Raw genomic sequence first — 21,630 nt, forward strand, 5'->3', positions numbered from 1 at the left:
CTGAAAGTAGTATAATATTAGGTAAATGGAATGATTAAATTCACTATTATCTAATAGCAAAATGTTATTGCATCAATGTTATAATTGTAAAATGAAAAATTGATAGCATTAACAGCATTAATAAATTTTAATGTACATACATTTTACATGTACAAATTACCAACATGACACTGAAAATCTATTTGACAATTGATTACAATTACAAGATACTATGGTATGTATGTACATAATATCTTTAATAATTTAATATTATTATATTATTCCTGAGCTGAAATAGTAATTGTTTTTCCTTTGGGGTCATCAAATCTATCCATTGTACGAATATCTATAATCATAGTAAGAGCCCAAATCATAATTAAAGCTAATATAGCAGTAACAAATATTCCTGTCCAAATTGGAATTGTAGTAAAACCGACACAGTCATATGCATCATTAAATGCAAATATTTTTGTACCATTAGCCTTTTTGTCCGGTTGTGGATCAAGTTGCACTTGTAAACCTGTTATATTTAAGGCTGTATCGCCATTTTTGAATGTAATAATTTGTGAACAATGATAAGAGAAATTAAATGGAAAAACAATATCTGTATCTGTTGTTAAAATTTGTGGATTACCAGTAGAATTTGCATTAATATAATGTGAGTAATTAATTGTTTTGAGTGTATAATATCCTGCAGTTCTAACTTTAAATATAAAAACAAGTTCATTTTTGATAATAGCACCAGATCCTGTAAATGTCATAGTTAAATTATATGCAGATGTTTTTGAATCCGATTCTTCAGTAATTGTAGGCTTAAGTGGAAGATTTATTATAGCTTTGTCTTTTTCAGGCTATCAAATAAAAGAATTATTATTCACAAAGATGAATTAATTATGGTCATAAAGATCATTAGGTAAAATACTAATAATTAAAATTACCTGTAATGATAATGATCGATTAGCATATAATAATACTCTTGTTCCTGAAATGACAAAAGATGTAGTAGTATTGTCTGCATCAATGTCCCTTTTTACTCGTTCAGAACGTCTATAACTACAGGCTTTCCCTGTGAGCATAGCTATCAAATTAGGGCTGGAATCCTTTATTGTCTTGTATGTATCTGGGATAACATCCAAATTACTAATTGGAACAATCAGTAATTGTCCATCAGATACAGAATCCACATAATCATTATAAGTTTGATTGTACAAAGGTAAGTCTTCAACAGTATTCACTGCTTTCTCAACAGCAGGAAAATAACGTAAAGAATCACCATTAATAACTTCCTGAAGATGCTAAAAGATTATATAAATTATTTTAATATTTAAGTCAACAAGCAAATGAGTTCAACTATATAACATTATAAAGTATATTACAATAACCTGTTTGTATTTCACTAAATCTTCAATACACAGATTATCTTTTATATAAAGAAGAACTGGAGGTGAATTTTCTAATTTTTTACGCAGGTAAAGACCAAATTCCTCGCTGGTAGTCTTTAAAAAGGGGTTTACTGCACTTGTTAAATCAGAATTAACTGACTCACCCCATAGCAATACAGGTACTGCATTATCGGCGCGTGAAGGTAAAATTTGAAATGCAACGTTTAAGATAAAAACGAAACAGAAAACATTACAAAATTGTGTCATGATAGTTTTAGTCAAACACAACTGGGCGAGTCAGATAAGTACTGATTGACTCCGATCGAACAGAATGTAAGGTAACAGAGCACCTGACTAGGCTAGAATCATATGACAGACGTCACGTGATAACTTTGTTTCCGGTTTTCAAATGAACCTTCATTCCAAATTAAGCCATTTCATTTTAAGAAGTTATTCATCAAGCTAGGTGAAATGTGAAAAATTATTTTGTGGAGATAAAATTTTTGTCAGTATTAATTCCTTTTAATATAAATTTGAACAATGGAGAGTACCAAAATTGAGGGACAACAAGAAACTGTTATGTACTCGGTTTGTACTCATGTGAATTTAAATAACAAATTATGCTACTAATTTATTATTTTAATGTTAGCAACTTCAACCATGGACTACGGTGGGTGTTCTACCATGTATGGAACAAATTATTGGTCCACCGATTCCGGTTAGAGTTGGAGAATTTCATAAAACTCCAAAACCACATGCATGGCGTCCTACTTTAGGATATGAAATCATAGAAACATCTCCGCTGTAACATTCTTATTAAATTCCATTCAATCTGGAAAATTGACTTTAAATCGCTTGTATCTTATTGTTAGTTTATCTTGAAAAATTATTTATCCTTTTGTGATTATTTCAGACCTGCACAACCTATGACAAATTTACTTGCTAATACCTGTTATATGCCAAAAGGAATGGCTACGGAACCGTTACGATTTCCCAATCTGGTAACTGGTTTCGATAGAAATCCTGCACACGCCGCACGAGCTGCACTTTTTACAAGATATGGCCCATACGAATGGGTGGAGAATCAGCTAAAACTTTATAATGAATCTGATAGCAACAGAAATTTCTCTGAAAATTTAAGAGCGGATACTGTTCGAATGATGCGGTAAAGTGATTATGATATTTTGTTATATATATATTTTTGTTACAATACATTACAAACAATAATTAATCTAATTTTAGAGAGGCCGATGAGAAAGTACAGAACGGCCAAACTGAAAGCGGTCGTAAATTGGGAGAAAGAATTACGGATACTACTTTTTGGAGAAATGAAGTAGCTTCAGAACTGGAAAGATTAATAATAGAAAATACAAGAATGCAAGAGTGCCGTCGGAACCTACAAACAACGATACAAAGTTTAGAGGGTCAACTGCACATAGCGCAGGAATGTTTATATTATCGTGAAGCTAGGACAGGTTTATAATATTTATCTCCATAAATTAATAAATCTCACCAATGTTCATAAAATATTTTATATCCTTTAAAATACAGGTTCTGATTTGGTACATGACCAAGCTGAGCACGCTCTTTTAAAAGAGGTCGAGGTAGTCAGAAATTGTCAAAATAAATTAGAACACTTTACGGACAAATGTGTTAATCAGGTAAGTACAAAATCATAATTTCATACTAATTATTGCAATCTCTTGCTTTATACTCAGCTTACAAACAGTAGAGCAGTACAAAATCAGTTAGAAATTGATATAAAAAATAAAGAAACTGCACTTGGAATTGATATTACTTGTCACCAAATGAATAATTTCAGTCGTGGGTTAAAATATTACGGTGGTATTGAAAAATATGACCCAAGGTAAGTTCATATTAAACTGCGATTTACGATCGCAATTTATGTCGTATATCTTAAGTGTTACAGAAGCCGAATCATGGGCTGAAGCTTCCAATAATGTAGTCAAAAAATCACAAAAAGAACGGGAGAAATCTAATCAATTACGAAGCGATATAGAAGTCGCGATAGATGCAGTTGGTCATGAGATGTGGGAAGCATGGGGAAATACAAATAATGCATTAGCCAGGAGAGCTGCAGAAATGCTTCAAGCAAAAGAAAAATTACAGATACATTTACATAAAGTAATTAAAAATATCTTGATCTTTAAACTTTTGTTGTATAATTGATGTATGTAATTACAGATCCAACAAGAAATTTTTGCAACTGAAAAAAATCTACAATTAATGCAAAAAGCCATCACAGATAAAAGTTCTGCTCTTAAAGTCGCACACACTCGATTAGAAAGCAGAATACATCGACCAGCTGCAGAATTATGTAAAGATCATGCTCAACTTAGGTATAGTCAAGAAATTTATGTAAAATTTAATGACAGTAATCGTAAACATCTTTAAACAAATTTCAAACAAATTTTCACTTACGTAGGATGATTGAGGAAGTAGAAACAATAAATACAATGATACATGATATGAATTTAAAATTACAAAGATTTGAAGCACAACATCAACAACTTTTACGCACTAGGTCTAATTTAGAAAGTGATTTAAAATCCAAAGTTGATTCACTATTTATTGATAGGGAAAAGTGTATGGGCATGCGAAGAAGTTATCCGATTGCGTCAGTTATAAAGTTTTGAATCATATATGCAACACGTTTCTAACTGTAAAAATATCAAAAACGATGTCATTTATTTGTTCTGTTTATTCTTTTTTATAATATCATACATAAAAAACTTATTTTATCGTTCAACTGTTTTGTAAAAGTGTAATAAAAATAGCTTTTTACTCTTTTAAGTATATCTCTGTTTTTAACAATAACAAAAAAGTTATTAGCATTGAATTTAATAGTACATAAGATTACTGTATTAACGAAATAAATCTAATATGTTTATATATTGTAATATCACATTAGCCATTCTGCTATTGAATTCCTACATATAGTTAATGACCCAAATCAAAATTTTCTGTATTTCTGCTATGAATTTTAGAACTATTTACGCAGAGCAATAAATATTTAATCTACATATGTATGTATATGTATGTATTTAATGTATAAAGAGATTAACACGTTTGCTATCAGTATCATATATGTATGTGTTAATTTACATATTATCTTAACATGTGGAATAAATATTAGGTTGTCCGAAAAGTTTCTTTCGTTTTATAAGGAAATAATAGACGCACAATGTTTTTTGTTTTATATTAGTTTATTGAATTATGCACGAACATAATAGAAATAGAACGAAATGGATCATACCTAATTCAATAAAATAATATAAAACAGAAATTGTTACTCATCTATTATCACCTTATAAAACGAAAGAAACTTTTCAAACAACCTAATAGATATATTATATCTAGCATGCTTGGATGAAAAAAATCGCAATTATTGACCAGTGATGGATGTTTTGTTTTAATGCACTATAGTAACAAACGTGTTAAGTGATACTGCTTATTTGTAAACCACTATTTACAAAGTTTTTCATAGCAAGTTATTCGTTGATATAAAGAAGTAGTACATTATAGAAATTCATTCAAAATCATCTTTTTTTTTTTCATTTATATTTTTAGTCCATCTGAAAGCTGCTATTATATCGTAGATTTTCGTTACAGCCGAATCTGTATCATATTGATCTTTCAGGTAGAAAATTTTAACATTCTCTTGTGGATAACATTCTAAGATATTCCATTTTTCAAATAATTTGAGGGCATTCTTTATTGAATCAATAGATAAACATTCACCTATATCAAAATAAAATTAATGATACATTACTTTATAATGCAATATATGTACATATATATATATATTATAAAAATATAATTATTTGCCATTACTTACTGTATTTTATTATGCCATGATCTATATTCGCCTTTATGTCATTTAAAATTTTTTGAATTAAATCTTTCTCGCTTAGCGATTGACCTACTAATCCTTTAAGAGACAAAATAGTAAAAGTATAAACATCTACTAAAGGTTGCAACATTATGTGAAGATATTCCACACGTTTTGCATGTTCCGATATTAAATTTAACTAGAAGAAACAATTAAATTAGATCACAATCCCGTTATTAGAAAATATGTCTAAATTAAAGAATAACTTACTTTGTACCGAATACTTTTAGAGCTATTCTTATTAAGATATTCTTCATCTGAACTATCATCAAAATTTTTTGCGAATCTTTTACTCCATAGTTCCTCTTCTAAATAAGATTCCTATCAAATAATTTATATGAGTAACCTATTAGTAATAATGATTAATAATAATAAATTTATTAGAATAACTTTATGTTAAGTATACACTACTTCTTGTAAAATAATAATCTCTTTATGTGAGAGATTTACTACAGTGTCTATAATAACGCGTTCTAATTCCTGACATGGCTTGCAGAAAATAAATTCGTATTTAAAAATATCACAAAGTTTAAGTGATTTTTCTACCAAAAGATCTTGAGACACTATGATATTGTTTTGAGCAAGAGCTATAGGATCATTCATTTGTGATTGTATTGCATACAAAGCTGTTACTGCAAATATAATAAACAAATTATTAAATTGAGTAAATTAATATAATTTACGAAACAATATGTTCTCTTACCTACTATGCTATCCACAGCAAAACATGTTACCACTGTATTACTATAATAAGATAGTTCGATTACATTTGGTAGAAACGACATAGGACGGATTACGGTAACGAAATTTGATTGAGTTAGCTGACTATCAGCTGTTTCTATAATTTCTTGATTTTGTAGTTTTACTAAATCTGGACCTAAGATGTCTAACTAAAAGAATGAGTCAACATATATTCTTTTATCATAATAAAATATTTATAACATAATTATCTTACTAACAGCATGATTTATGATATCAATATTTTCTCCACAAAATGCAATGTTTTTAGTATGACTTTCTAACTGGTGTCTTATGAAATCAAATGCTTCAACTAATTCATCCAAGGTACAACCATCTCGAAATATATATAGAAGGATGAACGCAACAACGTTAGTCGACATTATTGGCATTGCATCACTACAATCTAAAAAATATTGTACATTAACATTGAACAAAGAAACAAATTAATGCTTTTAGAGGTGTTTTATCCTTACTATATACAACATGCCGTGCAAGACTGTCAACTAGTTGACGGTATTCTTCTGCAACTACATCTGTACCATATAACGATGAGCTAGATACTGTCGACTTTAAAGGCTTTTCAGCAGGAGATATTTTTACTCCATTCAATTTTGATTGATTTTGGAAAGACTTTAACATTTCCTTTTCAGAAAGCAATAAAATTATTAAATTTAGTGATAAATGTCATCCATGACATTAAAAAGAATTTAAATAACTTACCTTAAGTGAAAAGGGTTGACAAATATCAATTTTCATAATTCCATAATTTGTTAATAAAGTAGAAAACATGGCTTTCATTGTAGATATAAATGTTTCTCTCCTCTTTGGTTGACCTAGATGCTCTTGAACAAAATTTCCATCAATAAGACGTTCATAATTTGGTACAACAGGTACTATCATTGCATCTTCAATAATTCCCTCCATGTATGCATCAAGAATGACACTCAAAATGCCACCTTTTGGCATGCATGGTTTACCAGTTCTTGTACGTGTACCTTCTAAAAAGAATTCTATAATATGACCTTCTTTTAATTTTTGCAGTATGTATGTCTGAAGAATGGCACGATAAAGAATATCTTTGCGGCCTATGACAGGATCAATTCGACGTTTTATAAAGAATGCGCCCAAACCTTGCAAAAGCTTCCTGTTTGACACATAAAATTTCGATAATAATAACATGGTATTGTAATAAGATTTAATATTCTATATATATTTATAACATACCCAAAAAATGGTATTTTTAAATTATCCCCAGCTGCAATTAATGGACATTTAATACCATACATTACATGAAGGAAGGTAATTATAGAATAATCCATATGACTACGATGTAAAGGAAGTAATATCACAGGAAGACCAGTCTCATTTGCTTTTTTTAACATTTCTATTTGAGATGGTAATATTATAACAGACTGCATAAAACATGGTAACAGTACATAAGTAATCCATGATGTAATTCTAATGAAAAGATTGTTTGGTTTGCTTTCCATTTGTGATAGTATGGTCTTGGCTCTCTCTTTTGCTTTTTCCAGGGCAACTGTTTCACTACAACCCTCATCCTTAATTATTTCAGAAGCAACCAGTTTTGTTGCTTCTTTTAAATTGTCACTTTCTAGAATCTATAAAAGAGGAAAGTTATGTACAAAATCAACAAAGAATTAAATATTTACTTCAATAAATATAATTATTTTAAGATTTATATCTTACTGATTCCCTTGAATAATCGTGTTCTTTAAAAGAACAAACGCGTATCGCACGAGGTAATATTCTATGGAATAGCGATTGATGTGACTCCATTAATAGGACATTTGTACCAAAAGGCGCATATTGCTTACTAACAGTATTTACTAATGAATTCTGTAAGAAATAAAATTAAATGAAAAAATATATTTAGTAAAAGCTTATACTCTAATTATTTATCGATATGCTTTAATTGTATGTATTTTATATATTACATTTCCTCAATATTCATGTTGTCACCACAATAATAGTTGCTTAATTAATAATTTAATAAACATTACTTTTAATTATTACGCATTCGTGAAATTTATTTAACAGTGATAATCATTTATATATTAGCGATTACATTTGAATTTCGTTGATGTTTAGTACATAGATATCAAAATAATAAAATAATTAATTTAACTGTGAGGAAGATCAATTTTTATCATCAGAGATACATATGTGGCCTTCATTAATAACTGCCATTATTCGATAAATGTATATCGCAATTCACTTTATATGACTTCTTTTATCTAATTATACTAAAGAAAAACCAGAAACCAGTAGAGATAAAGAGAAAGAGAGAAACTAGTAAGTAATTAGTTTTATAGTTTCACGTCTGTTTGCACAATATTTAATATTTAAAATATACTATCAGAAGATTTTATTAAATATCACATAAAGATATAGATATTTTTTGTAGCCACAAATAATGCTCTTCTTTTAGTACTATGAAATTCAGGGCGAAATATATTGATTATCAAAAATATTACGAATTTTCTGAACAACACTACATATAAATCAAGCTATTATCACCACTGAAAAATACTTACTACAAATGATTCTAGATAATGATCTAAAATCTATACTAAATAAAAAAATGGTTACGCGACTATCTTATGACAAAGTTATAGCACATTAAAGATATTATAGATATAAGCGGTACGTTGAATATTTTCGTTAAAGAACGAACGAATAAAATCATTTTATTTTTCATTTACATCAACGTTAAAGAATATGTAATATATGTAGAACCTACTCTAGATGATGGAGTGCAACTGTTGCAGCAATAGTGTAGAAATAAAGAGCTTTCTGTGACAGTAGGGATTAATGGTTCAGTCTCCTTGATTTGAAATAAAGAACTTTCCCGAACTTTTCTTGCTTGTTCTTTATCTTGTAACTTTTTTTTATACATTTGTTGACCAGTTCGCCGAAGTTCTAAACCATGTGAATATTCGATTAAAATCCTTTCTTAATCAGTTTTCTAACTTTGATAAAAATTCATGTATTTTACATCCTTTATACACTGAATGAAAGTCTTACCCTTTGTCGAAAACCGAACTGTATCCGATTCTGGGTTTCGCTTTATCTCCGTTCTGCGGTTCCATTTTGCATACACTTCTTGCAAACGTGTTGAAACTATATCAATCATACTGGAAGCCCTGTTAGTACAGATACTATTTAAAAATATTATCTTTATGAAGTGCAAAGAAATTTTCTTCCATAGAATTTATTACATTTTACTGCGTGGTAATTAAAGGTCGCAGTATAATTTTTGGTAGAATCTATATTAAAACAAATAAATTCTATGGAAAATAGTATAACGTAGAACATAGCTCGAAGCTTTGGAAAAGGGATTGAACAAACATCAGTCAACATTATGGTTTCAATAAAAATAATTCAATGTAAACTTGTGTAAATATTATTGAATAAAATTATAATAGAAATGTAATTCATAATGTTGGTAATCACGAACATAATTTCAGGGTTGTTGGACCATGCACTATTTACGCTCCATCTCCGACGCTTTTAACGGGTCGATGCAGTCGAGCGAAATTGCAACTAACGGATGAGATTTCCTTTTTTAGAAACGTGTCGCCTTAAGTTCAATACCAGTACATTCATACATGATTCAGAGATACATAAATAAAAATATATTAATAATAAAAGAATTTCTCAGCTTATCACAAAACAGATAATTACAAACATCAATAATAATTAAATTAACAATAATTAATACTAATAAATAAAGTTTCTCAATAATACGTAGAAAATAAAAAAAACAAAAACGACGACCAAAGCAGCTAAGTGAAGTTAAGAAATTACAACCGTTTATTCAAGTTTCAGCTTATTATAATTACCATTCAGCTTATTAATGTATTATTCATTCTTAACTTAATCCATTACGAACGAAAGTTTGCGCAAAATTTCACTTGCAACTTTCGTTTTACATTTATTTTACATATATTTATTAAAATTCTAACTACAAAAAGGAATTCCAAGGATTCGCTTAATATTTCCTTCGTCATTATTTCTTTCATTTGGATTCTATAATTTTATGAAATTTAAAGAAACGAAAGTATTTATAATATTTTGATAAACTATTGAGCGGTCTTTAATGGATTAAGACATTTTGACGCAGATAAGGGAACAGCATCACAATGCTGATGTCACATCGGTTATCGCCTCTTGATATGATAATTTACAATCTTACCATTTCATCATCAAGAACTTACATTCAATCGGAAAAAATTCAAGGACCCTCTTCATAACTACATATAAAGGGTAGGTCATCTAAATTATATCACCTACATGCTTGGCTTATTTGTTGCAATAGGAAAAATTTTCTCAAGACAAAATTTCATTTCATTTCAAGACACATGTGTAAGGGTAATATTTTTCATGGTCATTTGTTATACGAGATTTCAGAGCCATTAGTATTTTTATTTATATTCGTCTTCGATATCCTTGTAGAACGTGGAAAAAACAAATTCAACGACTTTAACAATCATATTATTCAGATCATTTAATCTTGAAATATTTGTGTCTGAGAACAATTAAAGATTCACAGGGCATTCGGACACCAACATTGACATATTGTTATCCAAAGATAAGCATTGGTTGTTATTTAAAATAGATACGATAGCAGAAGATACGTTTCTCATACAATTCATTGACAATTTCTAAGGCTATAGATGCTCAAAATGATGGCCCTTTGGTTCAATACATAGTTGGAATCTTTGAATCTCGGCTAACGAATGCAGGTTCATTTTAACCCAAATCTGTTTTTTGTTTTAATTAATTCTTCAATTTTCTTCAATCAATTTTCTATTTCCTGCGATTTTATGGATGTACATGCAGCTACAATTCTCTGCTTGATATTCTCTGGCGTTGTTTATTTGTTATGATACGCTGTATATTTTAGTTTATCTCATAGATAAAAATTTAACGAAAAGAGGTCAAACAGCCAACGGTCTCACAATCTTCTGTTTAATCACTGTCCTTATACATATCCAATAATGTGCTGAATAGTCATCATGTTGATACTACATACATAGATAGCAACATTCGAGCAAGATTACAGTATATCATATATTTTCTAATACATCATCCATTCACCTCAGTATTTCTTATACAAAACTATTAACCTAATTATATCGATAATTTATTAGCCTAGCAAATACTTTAATTCTAACATTTCTGTAATGTCGTACGAAAGGTAAGGAAAGATGCGAAGAGATACCCTTATCTTTACGTTTTAACGTATGAAAGACAAAAGACAACATTCTTCATACGACAAATTAAAACTAAAATATCTGTAGACTAATAGTTTTTTGACATAAATAGATTAATACCTTTTTATAAAGAATTCCGAGATGTATGGCTAATGTATTACAAAATATATGACTCCATTTAACAAAATAAAGTTGACCTTAAAACCCCTGCACTACTCTAATCTGTAAGAAATAATTTCAACCAGAAGATGTTATCTTTCGAATCAAGCAGCTTTTGTTACAACATTTTTTTAATAACTAACCCCTTATGAGATATTCCACTGTTCTTACTTAAACGGAACGTCCTGTATACATGTTCTTACAAGTCTCTAGAATAATTTTCAAAAAATGAAAAAAGATTGCGATACTCGTTTCTGTTCTGAAAGTATGAATAAATATCTAACAAATGGCAAAACTATACAATCCGACCGAATAACATGTAAAAGCGGGCACATAAAAGCGTGACAATAAGTCGAAAATGTAGAATAAAATTCTTTCATAAGGAGCTTTGTTTCCGAGAAAAAATGATTTGGAAATTTATCATACGCAAATTGACACATCTTATTCTATATTTTCGACTTATTTTCACACGTGGAACGAGCTGCTGTCGATTATTTAGTCCTGTCCAGTCCGGAATAAGCCATATTCAAGAATACTTGATAAATCTTCAAACTTAATTTTCTCAAAAACTAAGCTGAAAATGAAAAAATTTTATTTTATACTTCTTTCTTATTTTTACATAAGGAATCACGTTGTGTTTGTTTTTACATGTTATTCAATTTGACCCTGTAAGCACAATAAGTATCCGCACAGTTTTCGCTTCATAGGATAAAGTATACATCGTAGATGTTTTTAAAAATAATCTGTATTAAAGCGCAGAAAAAGTGGCTCTGAACAACAATTTCATAATGATGTAAGATAACGATCCAATGTTACTAATACGCGATCGTGGATCTTATATAATGTTCGGAAACAGTTAAAAGCAGTTTCACAGTCTCCAAATACAAATATTATAGAAAATGTATGGGACCACCTGATAGAAAAGAATCGGAATCATCATATTTCATCAAGAAATGATTTAAAGGGAACTCTTTTAGAAGAATGAAAAAATATTTCAAGTAGACAACTCATCAATTTGATAAATTTAATTCCATAACAGTTTCAAACCATAATAAAATCGAAAAAAAGCTCCATTAGGTATTAATATAATGAAACCTAGCAATTTCCTCTCCAAGATATTTGTTGTGTTATTAGTTTTTCCTATTAAACCGTGACTATACGAATACTTATTACACATATATTTTTAGATATCCATCATTTCATCGCATCCTCTAGGTATTTGTTAATATTTTCCCAAAGGATATAGATATTCCATCTTTTTTTTATGAAAATTATTTTGCGGATTTATAAGAACATATTTCTTATTTCTTTAAATTTTATTAGTAAACGATCTATAATATTTTTGTTTAAATTAATTATTGTACGAACACTTTTTACACTGACTGTAATTGCAATTTTCACAATTATACGTCTGAGATAATATAACTTTGTCCTGAGAAGATTTTTCATACAGCAATAGATAAGAAAGCAATAGATAAGTCCATTTAGCTGGTCCACTCTGTATAAAAATCGTCTTGAATAAAACAAATGTAAAGTAACAAAACTGAATAAATCATAACGTGCAACGTAACGCGGAACTTATTGTCCGGAAGGTTGAATATTATAAGCTTACGAAACAATCAAATCTATACCACTCAAGAAAAGAGATACTTGCCATATGATCTAAACTGCACCTATAGCCACGTATCATATGTCGGTTATATAAATAAATATTGAACGTTATGTTTCACGTTTAATATAAGCAATTTTATTATTTTGAATATTACGAGCACTATTACAAGAATAGTGCATAGGTTTTCAGAATAAATAATTAATTCTATGTTGATAATGGACTATATTATCGAATAGTAATTCAACAATGGCACAGTTTTGGCCACAGTTTTCCCAGGTAATGCCGCATATTGCTCAGCGAGTCTCGCATTATATTATAAATATAAGAAGATGTATATTGTAAATGTAAGAAGATCCAGTAATAATAATCCGGTTAGGTTATTTTAATTTCTTTTTACTATAATTGTCAAAGTCCATGATGATAAGACAGAAGATTCAGAAACATACAGATTAATAAATGATTAATTCATCAGAATTATAATAAACTACGCACAAATGATTATGCGTTTTATCTTTTCTGTACTTTTTGATTTGCCTCGTGTAATTTACTAATGAAATTCCAAATAAACAGCATATATACGTATTTCGCAACTGTGCTTTTGAATTAAAAATATTAGGAGAAAAAGATGAGAGATAAATTAGACTAAAAATCTAAAAAATAACTCAGAATATCTTCACATCTTGAGTATCTTCAAAATACGTATTACGGAATTGTACGGCTTTTACATTATCCATACTGTTTTAATATGATTGCGAAAATTTGGTTAAGTAATTAGATTACATATATTACATGTCGTTATTAGATTATATATTTTTATGCATTTATAGAAAATTTGAAAGTGAAGAAATGGATATAAGTAATATACAAAAATATATAAAACACTTAAATACTCTTTATGATATTCAATAGACATTAAAGTTTTATCTTTTTTGAGAAATACAAGCATATGACTGATTGAATTATACAACGCGCACTACTGTAACGATAATTTACTTTTGTTACTCTTTCTTCGTAATGAAATTTTGAACAACTTTGCACATCCATCATGGTTCATTATATTATCATTTCATTTCATTCATTATATAATTAATATGTCAAATTCTACAATTTATTCAATGATCATTCTATGATAAAATAATTCTAAAAATATTTCTACAAAGATGTCAATCAAAGTTTCAAGATTAACGATAAAATTAATTAGATTTAGTAGATTATTATATTTATTAGATTTAGTCGATTTTATTTAGTCGATAGATCTGTTTTTTTATATCGTTAAACTTACATACGTATGAATAACTAGGTTTGCAGGAACAAACACGGAAGAAAATAATTTGCAGGATGGAACAGTTCCGTATCGTGCATGTCAGTAACGAAGAAAATATACGTTACCCAAAATTGAAGAAATAGAAGAGGACTCCGAAGAAAAGGAAAATTTCAATAAGACCACCCATTTTCCGTGTGAAGGGAGACCGCGTGGCTCTTTTTCTCACCGAACGAAGACTTCAAAACAATGCTAGAATTCTCGTTTAGATTGTTCCTAAAAGCGTAAATGATCAACTGCTCGTTTTCATGCTTTTAATCACCATTTATCTACTTCGTTTGATCACGGATGTTAATGTCGTGCAAACTTTTATCCAACACGTCAATTACCGTGAGAGAAAATTCACAGATCACTTCATCGAGATCCATAAATTCGATTAATTCGATTATTATTATTTTGACGCCGTTTCTGCTTGTTGCGCTTTGTCACAATTTGTCGATTAGAATTTTTGTCAAACCTTATTATAATAAAAAGCGATGTATATGGAAAAGCTGCACTCTTGCCGCGGCAAACGCCAATTTTCTACTGCAACACGTTAAGTAACCACGAGCAATATACGACGCTGACGACGGTTCAATGACTCGCTTAGCTAATGATGTAGTACAATCGGGATGTTCGGTGTGTTATAACAACAGAAATATGTTTTTAAGGCCAAATCTAAACATCTAGTATTGCATAAACTTCTAGATCATCCGGAGCGTTTACCTTTTTGCAAACAACTTCAAACGGTATACGTGTTTGAAGGTAACATGGCAATCATTCATCCGATTTTCTTTCCTTTTTCCTTTCTTCTTTTGTACTTAAAAATGCAAATTCTATATTGCACTAAAATAATAATTTAATAGTTTTCTTACGAATTTTTTGCTCGCGATCGCGATCCACTGAAGTAACAGTAGCTTATAACTGCCTGCTTAAGATTCCTGATGTTCCAGAGCTATATTAGGATAATTAAACTGACCGGTAAACGAAAGAGAAATGATAATACCTGAAACGAACATCACGCAATGAAATTTTAACATCGATTACGATCTATAATATCTGTTTCTACGAATTTATGAGAACGGTAAAGAATAATACAATGAATTGCGAAAATATTTGGATACATACAGAAAACTTTTATGAATATGTTATACGTGCCATACGAAACATTTTGAAATTTCATTAACGCTGTAGCGAGACATACTATCGTGATTACATTAGTAAAATTTGAAACAAAATTGAAAATTTACACAAAAGCTACATAAAAGATATTCTGTACAACTGACCATCCACTACGTCAATAAGCTTCAATATTTAAAGATATGGAACATTTTCGACACTAATTATGCACTTAGATCGACTATTCATGCCATTACGTACATATATATATTAATTTTTTGCTAAATACATACTTGTTCATAACAAATATCTTGCAATTTCTATTTCAGTTTTACTTTTACTTTGGTATAACCATGATGATTTGAGATTTGGAAATGTTTTAAATAATACATAAAATATACGTAAAAATTTCCTATGACAAGTATCCAAATACTTTTCTGAGCCACTGCAAATGAACAAACAGACTCTTATAAGGACATATATCGTATTTTATGAGATGTAATCAACCTCGACATCTTCGTGTATATTTTTTCTTTTTGTAATTAAGATTCGAGTTAAAACTGGAAAATTAACTCGTTAATGCGTGTAGGAAGAGATACCTTAATTCCAATGACGTTACAATGACGTTGACTTGGTCTATTTTAATCGAAACAATTCGAATTTTACGAAGAGAAGTATAATTCCACTTGTTGTGAAAAAGCATAAAGACGAAGATCGTATTAATTATCTCTTATGAAATCAGATAAATGTTCATGTACAGAAAAATATTACAAAGAAAACAATGAAAATATATATCCACTTCCAGTTTAATCACTGGATTATCAACATAGTTACCGCAAAAGTCGAAACATAACTACATACATATACAGAACAAACACAGAATAATCAGTTTGACGGTGCCGATTCTTTTTGCCATAAAACATGGTTGTTGATTAATGTTAATTTAGAAATGATAAGATTAAAATTTGAAAATATTACATAACGCCTATTATAATCCTTCATAAAATTGCAGACATAGTATACGATAGCCAGAGCATCTGTGGCGTTAGTCTAGAGCAGCCAATAGCATCCTCGCGGTAATTTTACTATTTAAATTACGACATAATTAAAATGTCGTTTACAAATCCGTCACTCGAGCTTTACGTAAATAAAACATATACCATAAATTACACTTGGAATGACTCCATGCACACTGATTTATTATAATCACATATTAGTTCGGTGAAAAATTTTGGAAATTTAACAATTACATGTTCTAAATGCTGATGTAATTTATAAACAAAAAGACATCCGATATTGCTTTATATGTATTCGGTACGTTTACACGATGCACTATATGACAAACAGCATCTTGAGCTGCAAAATCGGTGTGACCTGAGGCCCGGTTAGTTCCATGCAACTCATAAATTAATCCTATTGAAAGCCATTAACGTTTAGTGTTGGATTTTATTGTACATCAATTTGTAGGAGTGCATTAAGATTCTCTGTCTGTATATTCAGGGAGTTTCATTGGTAGTTCAAGTACTTACGAAAGAATGATTTCATGCGTGACTTATTGTTACACACTTTCTTTTTTGTAATGCGCGCTACTTTCACAAGATGGAAATAGCACATGAAAGGAATGACAGTTTTTATCAACATTTAATTATAAGCATTGTCTCCTTTCCTATGTATTATTTTTGTGCTTTTTCGTGTTTTTTTCTTTTATTGTGTATTATTGCTATAGTTAAGGTATTTTTAACTATTTAATAACATATTGTTTAATATGCGTACATGTGCGCACGCGCGCTTACATGTATGTGTTTATATATAATTATGTAATTTAATATATAATAATAATTATGTAATATATTGCTAAATATTACTTGTTGTCAATTTTTTTTTATATATGTAAAAAGTTGTATGAAGGCTAACATACATACATATATGAATGTATAACCTGGTACAACCGTATAAGATTTATAGATGTAGCGAAAAATTGTTAACTTTATTTTATGATTATAATAATAATTACAATAAATTATTAAAAAATTCAGATTTCATTCAGTAGTCTAGTTCACCTCATCTTTACTGCGATCTTAATAGAATTTACAAAACATAACCTTAATTTGTTAAATACGTTGAGTTTAATTGATAATTATAAAAATCATAACTTACCCGGTATCAATATATAAAGAAAGTCGTTATATTAACACAGAATATTAAAGTAATTACTTAATATACTAAAGTACAATATGCACGATATCACACGCCATTACGCTATGCCACATTTGTATACATATTAACCTATTTTTTGAACTATATGTATGTGATAAAATCATTGTATATAAAAATATAATTTTAGATATTTAAAGGTTCACTACTATAACAAAAACGTAATCTGTATTATTAATTTGTATTAAAGTCTCTTTAATAAAATATTTGAATTATAAACGTTCCATGTCTGTGACATGCTTTGTAACCACATGTATATGTGTACATGTATATGTATGTGAAGATATAATAATAAAGTATTCAAATAAGAAGATTCTTCAAAAAATCGTAAAAGTTACATAAAGACAAAGTCATTTATTTAAAATTAATTTAATATCTATCATATAGAAAAGATTATTATTTCTAATACAATATATATATATATGTATGTATGTACAATATATATATATATATATATATATATACATGCAATTATGTTAGAAAGAATATGGCGCGTGTAACGTGCGTAATGTGTATAATACAGCACGTGTAACTTAAGAGGTTATCTTAGGATATCGTATAGGAATGATTTTTTGGTTGTAGGGAAACAATAATTGTTTAATTAGTTTGACAAATACTTTCATTTGGAGTAGCCTAAAGTAATTAAAACTACAGCAAAATGGTGGTAAGTAAATATAGTTCTACTTAATTGAGGACTAATAAAATTGTTAAATTATGAACATGTATATGTCATATAGCATCATCTGTTTTAAATACAATAAAAAATATTTCCTTAATTATGTAATTCTTCTATTAATTTTAATTATCAATATATGTATTTTTTAAATTCTTAATCAAATAGAAAAAACTAAAGATCAGTGCAGTTAAAAGAAGTAATCAAAAAAGAACCAAACTTACACGGCAAGGGAAACTTAAAACAAAGAGACATAAACCAATGAAGAAACATAATCAAAAAAAAGTAATTCCACATGCAGAAACTGTGGAAGAAGAAGAAAGTGATCAGGGTGAAGACCTCATGGACATGGTCGAAGAAGATGATTTAAACTTTTTAGGAGAAGCTATTTCTAACAAATCATATAATTTGCTGAAACAAATACATCTAAATGAGTATGAATATTGTGATAGGTAATGAATATATTTTAATTCAAAATGATTTAAATGATATGCATATTTTTTAGAACAGCTGATGATAAAGTAACAAATAATAAGAAGGAAAAGAAAAGTAATGACACATTAGAGAATAGATATGAAAATAGTATATCAAAAATAGTTGAGATAGAGGGTACGAAAAAGGTTCGTATGTTACTTCCGATAAAAACTCAAAATGGAATTATAGAGAAAAGGATAATTCAAGAAAATCATGCAGTAGATAATGAAAACATGCCTCATGAAGAACATAATATAGATAAAAGTAACATGGAAATAAAATTTAATTTTCACGTAAGATTTCATTGAAATTTATGAAACACTGTTGTAAAAAATTTTTTTTTCATGTATTAAATTAATTTTTTAGAATGAAGATAAAGATAAAAAACCTGTGTCTATGATAGAATTTTTAGCATTTCGTGAAGAAGTATTAAGATCTAAACGTTTAAAAATTGGATTATTATCTAGCAGTCTTCTGGAAACACCAGAAACTAAATGTGATAATTTTAAAATACTATTAGAATTAATGGAAGAAACCAATCCAGAAGTATATATTACCGTGAGAAAATTGGCAACTATTTCTTTGTTAGAAATTTTCAAAGATTTGTTGCCATCTTATCAAATTCTTCAAATTCAACAAGAAGGTGTAAGATGTATGTACCTGTAATAATATGTAAATATCATGATTATTGTAGAAATTATAGGTTTTTTATTTTCTTTTTAGTAAAGAAAGAAACACTTGCTTTACAAAATTATGAAGCTACATTATTAAGATATTATAAGCATTATCTACAAAAGTTAGAAAAAATGACTAATATATTAAGAAGAAAAAAGGGAGATACACGACAAATAAAAGAACAAGAAATTGAGCTAGGAAAAATTGCATTAACATGCATGTGTGATCTTCTAACAATTCATCCATACTTTAACTATTCTATTAATATAGCAAATTTTCTTATACCATTATTAGATAATAAACATGAGCTTATAAGGCAGGAAGTCTTAAAATGCATTTCCCAAGTATTCAAGGAAGACAAACGCGCTGAATTATCTTTAAAAGTGAGAGATTTAAGTGATTGTATTTCATTTAACCTGTATTCTAGGAATATAATGTTTATTAATAAATATTTCAGATAGTACGTAAATTAAACCAATACATAAAATTAAAAGCTCATTCCGTTCATTCTGAAGTTCTATCAGTACTTTTATCACTTCGTATAAAAGATGTAAATTTAGATAAAGAAAAAGAAGAAGAGACTAAACAAAGAAAGCTTATGTCTCATAAACAAAGAATTCTTGCCTTAAGTAAGCGTGAAAGGAAGAAAAATAAGAAACTTGAAGAAGTAGAGAAAGAATTACTTGAAACTAAAGCAGAAGAGAATAAGCAAACTAAACAAAAATTACTCACTGAAATAACAAGTGTAGTATTTACAATTTATTTTAGAATTTTAAAACAAGCTCCAAATAGTAAGATTTTATCTATTTGCTTGGAAGGATTAGCAAAGTATGACAGATTTTTACTAAATTTAATTATGTATAAAATTACATGATATCTAATAACATCTAATTACAGATTTGCACAATGCATAAACTTAGATTTTTATCAAGATTTAGTAACTGCCATAGATAAACTAATGGAAGAAGGTAATTTAAATTTGAAAGATCAATTACATTGTATTCAGTGTGTATTTACAATATTATCAGGACAAGGTTCAGCATTGAATCTTGATCCTTACAGGTTTGTATTGAAAAGGAATAAATATCGTAAACAAAAAAACTAAAATTAAGTTTATAATCACATGTTATATTTATACAGGTTTTATGCACATTTATACAAAAATTTATTAAATATTCATTGTGGTAAAACTCATATAGAAATGGAAGTTCTTATAAAGATATTAGTTCAAGCTCTAATTCATCGAAGAAAAAGAATTACACAAAGGCGTTTTATAGCATTTATCAAAAGAATAGCTATTCTAGCCTTACAATTGCAACATAATTCAGTACTTGGCATTCTCGGTATTATAAAGCAAAGTATGCAACTTGGAAAAATGCTAGATATTTTGTTGGATACTGATAGTACGACTGGAGACGGTTTTTATCAAGCAGAGCTAGAGGAACCTGAGTATTGCAATGCACACTGTTCAGCATTATGGGAACTTACAGCTCTACAAGTACATATTCACATATTAAGTTATATGATCTTAATATACATAATTATTATTAAACATACTTTTATCTTTCGTTACTAGCGACATTATCACAGTATTGTACAAAAGATGGCAAAAAACGTAGCTTGGAATGTGCCACCAATAGGTGAAGGCAGTTTATCTCCAGAAATTGCTAAGCTGTAGGTTTCAATTTTTGTAATATTTAATACAATCATACTTCTATATTGGTGATTTACTGCTATCCGATGAGGAGCTTCATTGTAAAATATCTTGCAATAGCACATTTTTTCATTGCTCACAAGCAATAAATGAGCTATGCTAGAATATATTTCTTTATTTGTTCCAGTTCTCCAGAAGAATTTTATACTGAATTTGATCCTACTGGTGTCGTATTTAAACCAGCAGTACCAGTTCCAAAAAATACAAATGCTAAGAGAATAATAACAACTCATCATCTTATAAATAGTGAATTCAAAGAATATATTAATACTATATATAATACTGAATTATTTGCAGATGGATACATAGATTTTTATAAAGCTTGTAATAGTTAATACTGTATGTAGCACAAATTATAGAATGGATTGTAAGAATAAAACGAAATTTAATATAAAACATTAAACACTGTACGTATTTTCTAAATAGTGACAATTATTT

General features: G+C 28.7%; 4 protein-coding genes across 11 annotated transcripts; 2 read left to right on the forward strand and 2 right to left on the reverse strand.

Moving 5' to 3' along the window:
- Nucleotides 1-108: 108 nt before the first annotated feature.
- LOC126924181 (V-type proton ATPase subunit S1-like) lies at nucleotides 109-1,735 on the reverse strand. Its single transcript, XM_050738411.1, has 3 exons — nucleotides 1,362-1,735; nucleotides 918-1,274; nucleotides 109-830 (listed from the first exon to the last, which is right to left on the reverse strand). Exons 1-3 carry the CDS (start codon nucleotides 1,626-1,628, stop codon nucleotides 258-260), a joined length of 1,197 nt encoding a protein of 398 aa, XP_050594368.1. The 5' UTR covers nucleotides 1,629-1,735; the 3' UTR covers nucleotides 109-257.
- A 166-nt stretch (nucleotides 1,736-1,901) lies between these two features.
- On the forward strand, nucleotides 1,902-4,072 carry LOC126924485 (tektin-3-like). The gene is made up of 9 exons (XM_050739029.1): nucleotides 1,902-1,949; nucleotides 2,011-2,165; nucleotides 2,275-2,526; nucleotides 2,604-2,836; nucleotides 2,913-3,022; nucleotides 3,080-3,228; nucleotides 3,284-3,506; nucleotides 3,567-3,721; nucleotides 3,808-4,072. The coding sequence occupies exons 1-9, from the start codon at nucleotides 1,902-1,904 to the stop codon at nucleotides 4,016-4,018; spliced, it is 1,536 nt and encodes a 511-aa protein (XP_050594986.1). The 3' UTR covers nucleotides 4,019-4,072.
- LOC126924169 (glycerol-3-phosphate acyltransferase 1, mitochondrial) lies at nucleotides 4,066-17,902 on the reverse strand. Of its 7 annotated transcripts, XM_050738376.1 has the most exons (14): nucleotides 14,674-15,321; nucleotides 14,413-14,560; nucleotides 9,061-9,179; nucleotides 8,777-8,955; nucleotides 7,723-7,872; nucleotides 7,240-7,634; nucleotides 6,736-7,159; nucleotides 6,489-6,657; nucleotides 6,234-6,418; nucleotides 5,978-6,164; nucleotides 5,686-5,906; nucleotides 5,485-5,595; nucleotides 5,221-5,413; nucleotides 4,066-5,123 (listed from the first exon to the last, which is right to left on the reverse strand). In XM_050738376.1, the coding sequence occupies exons 2-14, from the start codon at nucleotides 14,472-14,474 to the stop codon at nucleotides 4,912-4,914; spliced, it is 2,607 nt and encodes an 868-aa protein (XP_050594333.1). In that variant the 5' UTR covers nucleotides 14,475-14,560; nucleotides 14,674-15,321; the 3' UTR covers nucleotides 4,066-4,911. The 7 variants fall into 7 exon arrangements, with proteins under 7 accessions (XP_050594333.1, XP_050594330.1, XP_050594329.1 ...); XM_050738373.1 differs by lacking the exons at nucleotides 14,413-14,560; nucleotides 14,674-15,321 and adding an exon at nucleotides 17,600-17,902; XM_050738372.1 differs by lacking the exons at nucleotides 14,413-14,560; nucleotides 14,674-15,321 and adding an exon at nucleotides 16,693-17,229.
- A 211-nt stretch (nucleotides 17,903-18,113) lies between these two features.
- Nucleotides 18,114-21,602, forward strand: LOC126924171 (nucleolar complex protein 3 homolog). 2 transcript variants are annotated; one of them, XM_050738382.1, is made up of 10 exons: nucleotides 18,114-18,320; nucleotides 18,498-18,763; nucleotides 18,835-19,096; nucleotides 19,170-19,455; nucleotides 19,527-19,861; nucleotides 19,936-20,306; nucleotides 20,376-20,540; nucleotides 20,619-20,976; nucleotides 21,055-21,152; nucleotides 21,320-21,602. In XM_050738382.1, the coding sequence occupies exons 1-10, from the start codon at nucleotides 18,315-18,317 to the stop codon at nucleotides 21,525-21,527; spliced, it is 2,355 nt and encodes a 784-aa protein (XP_050594339.1). In that variant the 5' UTR covers nucleotides 18,114-18,314; the 3' UTR covers nucleotides 21,528-21,602. The 2 variants fall into 2 exon arrangements, with proteins under 2 accessions (XP_050594339.1, XP_050594340.1); XM_050738383.1 differs by lacking the exon at nucleotides 18,114-18,320 and having other exon boundaries at nucleotides 18,637-18,763; nucleotides 18,840-19,096.
- The last annotated feature ends 28 nt before the right edge of the window (nucleotides 21,603-21,630 follow it).

Source organism: Bombus affinis, chromosome 14, assembly GCF_024516045.1.
Source record: "Bombus affinis isolate iyBomAffi1 chromosome 14, iyBomAffi1.2, whole genome shotgun sequence".
NCBI lineage: Eukaryota > Metazoa > Arthropoda > Insecta > Hymenoptera > Apidae > Bombus > Bombus affinis.

Excerpts from the sequence above, each read along its gene's own strand:
- LOC126924181 (XM_050738411.1), bottom strand. The coding sequence starts at position 1,628 with ATGACACAATTTTGTAATGTTTTCTGTTTCGTTTTTATCTTAAACGTT. Across the intron at positions 1,275-1,361 it reads ATTTAGTGAAATACAAACAG|CATCTTCAGGAAGTTATTAA; the intron begins GTTATTGTAATA and ends ATAATCTTTTAG. Across the intron at positions 831-917 it reads ATCGATCATTATCATTACAG|CCTGAAAAAGACAAAGCTAT; the intron begins GTAATTTTAATT and ends TTTATTTGATAG.
- LOC126924169 (XM_050738370.1), bottom strand. The coding sequence starts at position 16,145 with ATGCTTTTTCACAACAAGTGGAATTATACTTCTCTTCGTAAAATTCGA. Across the intron at positions 9,180-16,041 it reads GTAACGTCATTGGAATTAAG|GGCTTCCAGTATGATTGATA; the intron begins GTATCTCTTCCT and ends CTGTACTAACAG. Across the intron at positions 7,160-7,239 it reads TTAAAAATACCATTTTTTGG|GAAGCTTTTGCAAGGTTTGG; the intron begins GTATGTTATAAA and ends TGTGTCAAACAG.
- LOC126924485 (XM_050739029.1), top strand. The coding sequence starts at position 1,902 with ATGGAGAGTACCAAAATTGAGGGACAACAAGAAACTGTTATGTACTCG. Across the intron at positions 2,837-2,912 it reads TTATCGTGAAGCTAGGACAG|GTTCTGATTTGGTACATGAC; the intron begins GTTTATAATATT and ends TTTAAAATACAG. Across the intron at positions 3,023-3,079 it reads CGGACAAATGTGTTAATCAG|CTTACAAACAGTAGAGCAGT; the intron begins GTAAGTACAAAA and ends CTTTATACTCAG.
- LOC126924171 (XM_050738382.1), top strand. Across the intron at positions 19,862-19,935 it reads GCGCTGAATTATCTTTAAAA|ATAGTACGTAAATTAAACCA; the intron begins GTGAGAGATTTA and ends TAAATATTTCAG. Across the intron at positions 20,541-20,618 it reads TTGAATCTTGATCCTTACAG|GTTTTATGCACATTTATACA; the intron begins GTTTGTATTGAA and ends ATATTTATACAG.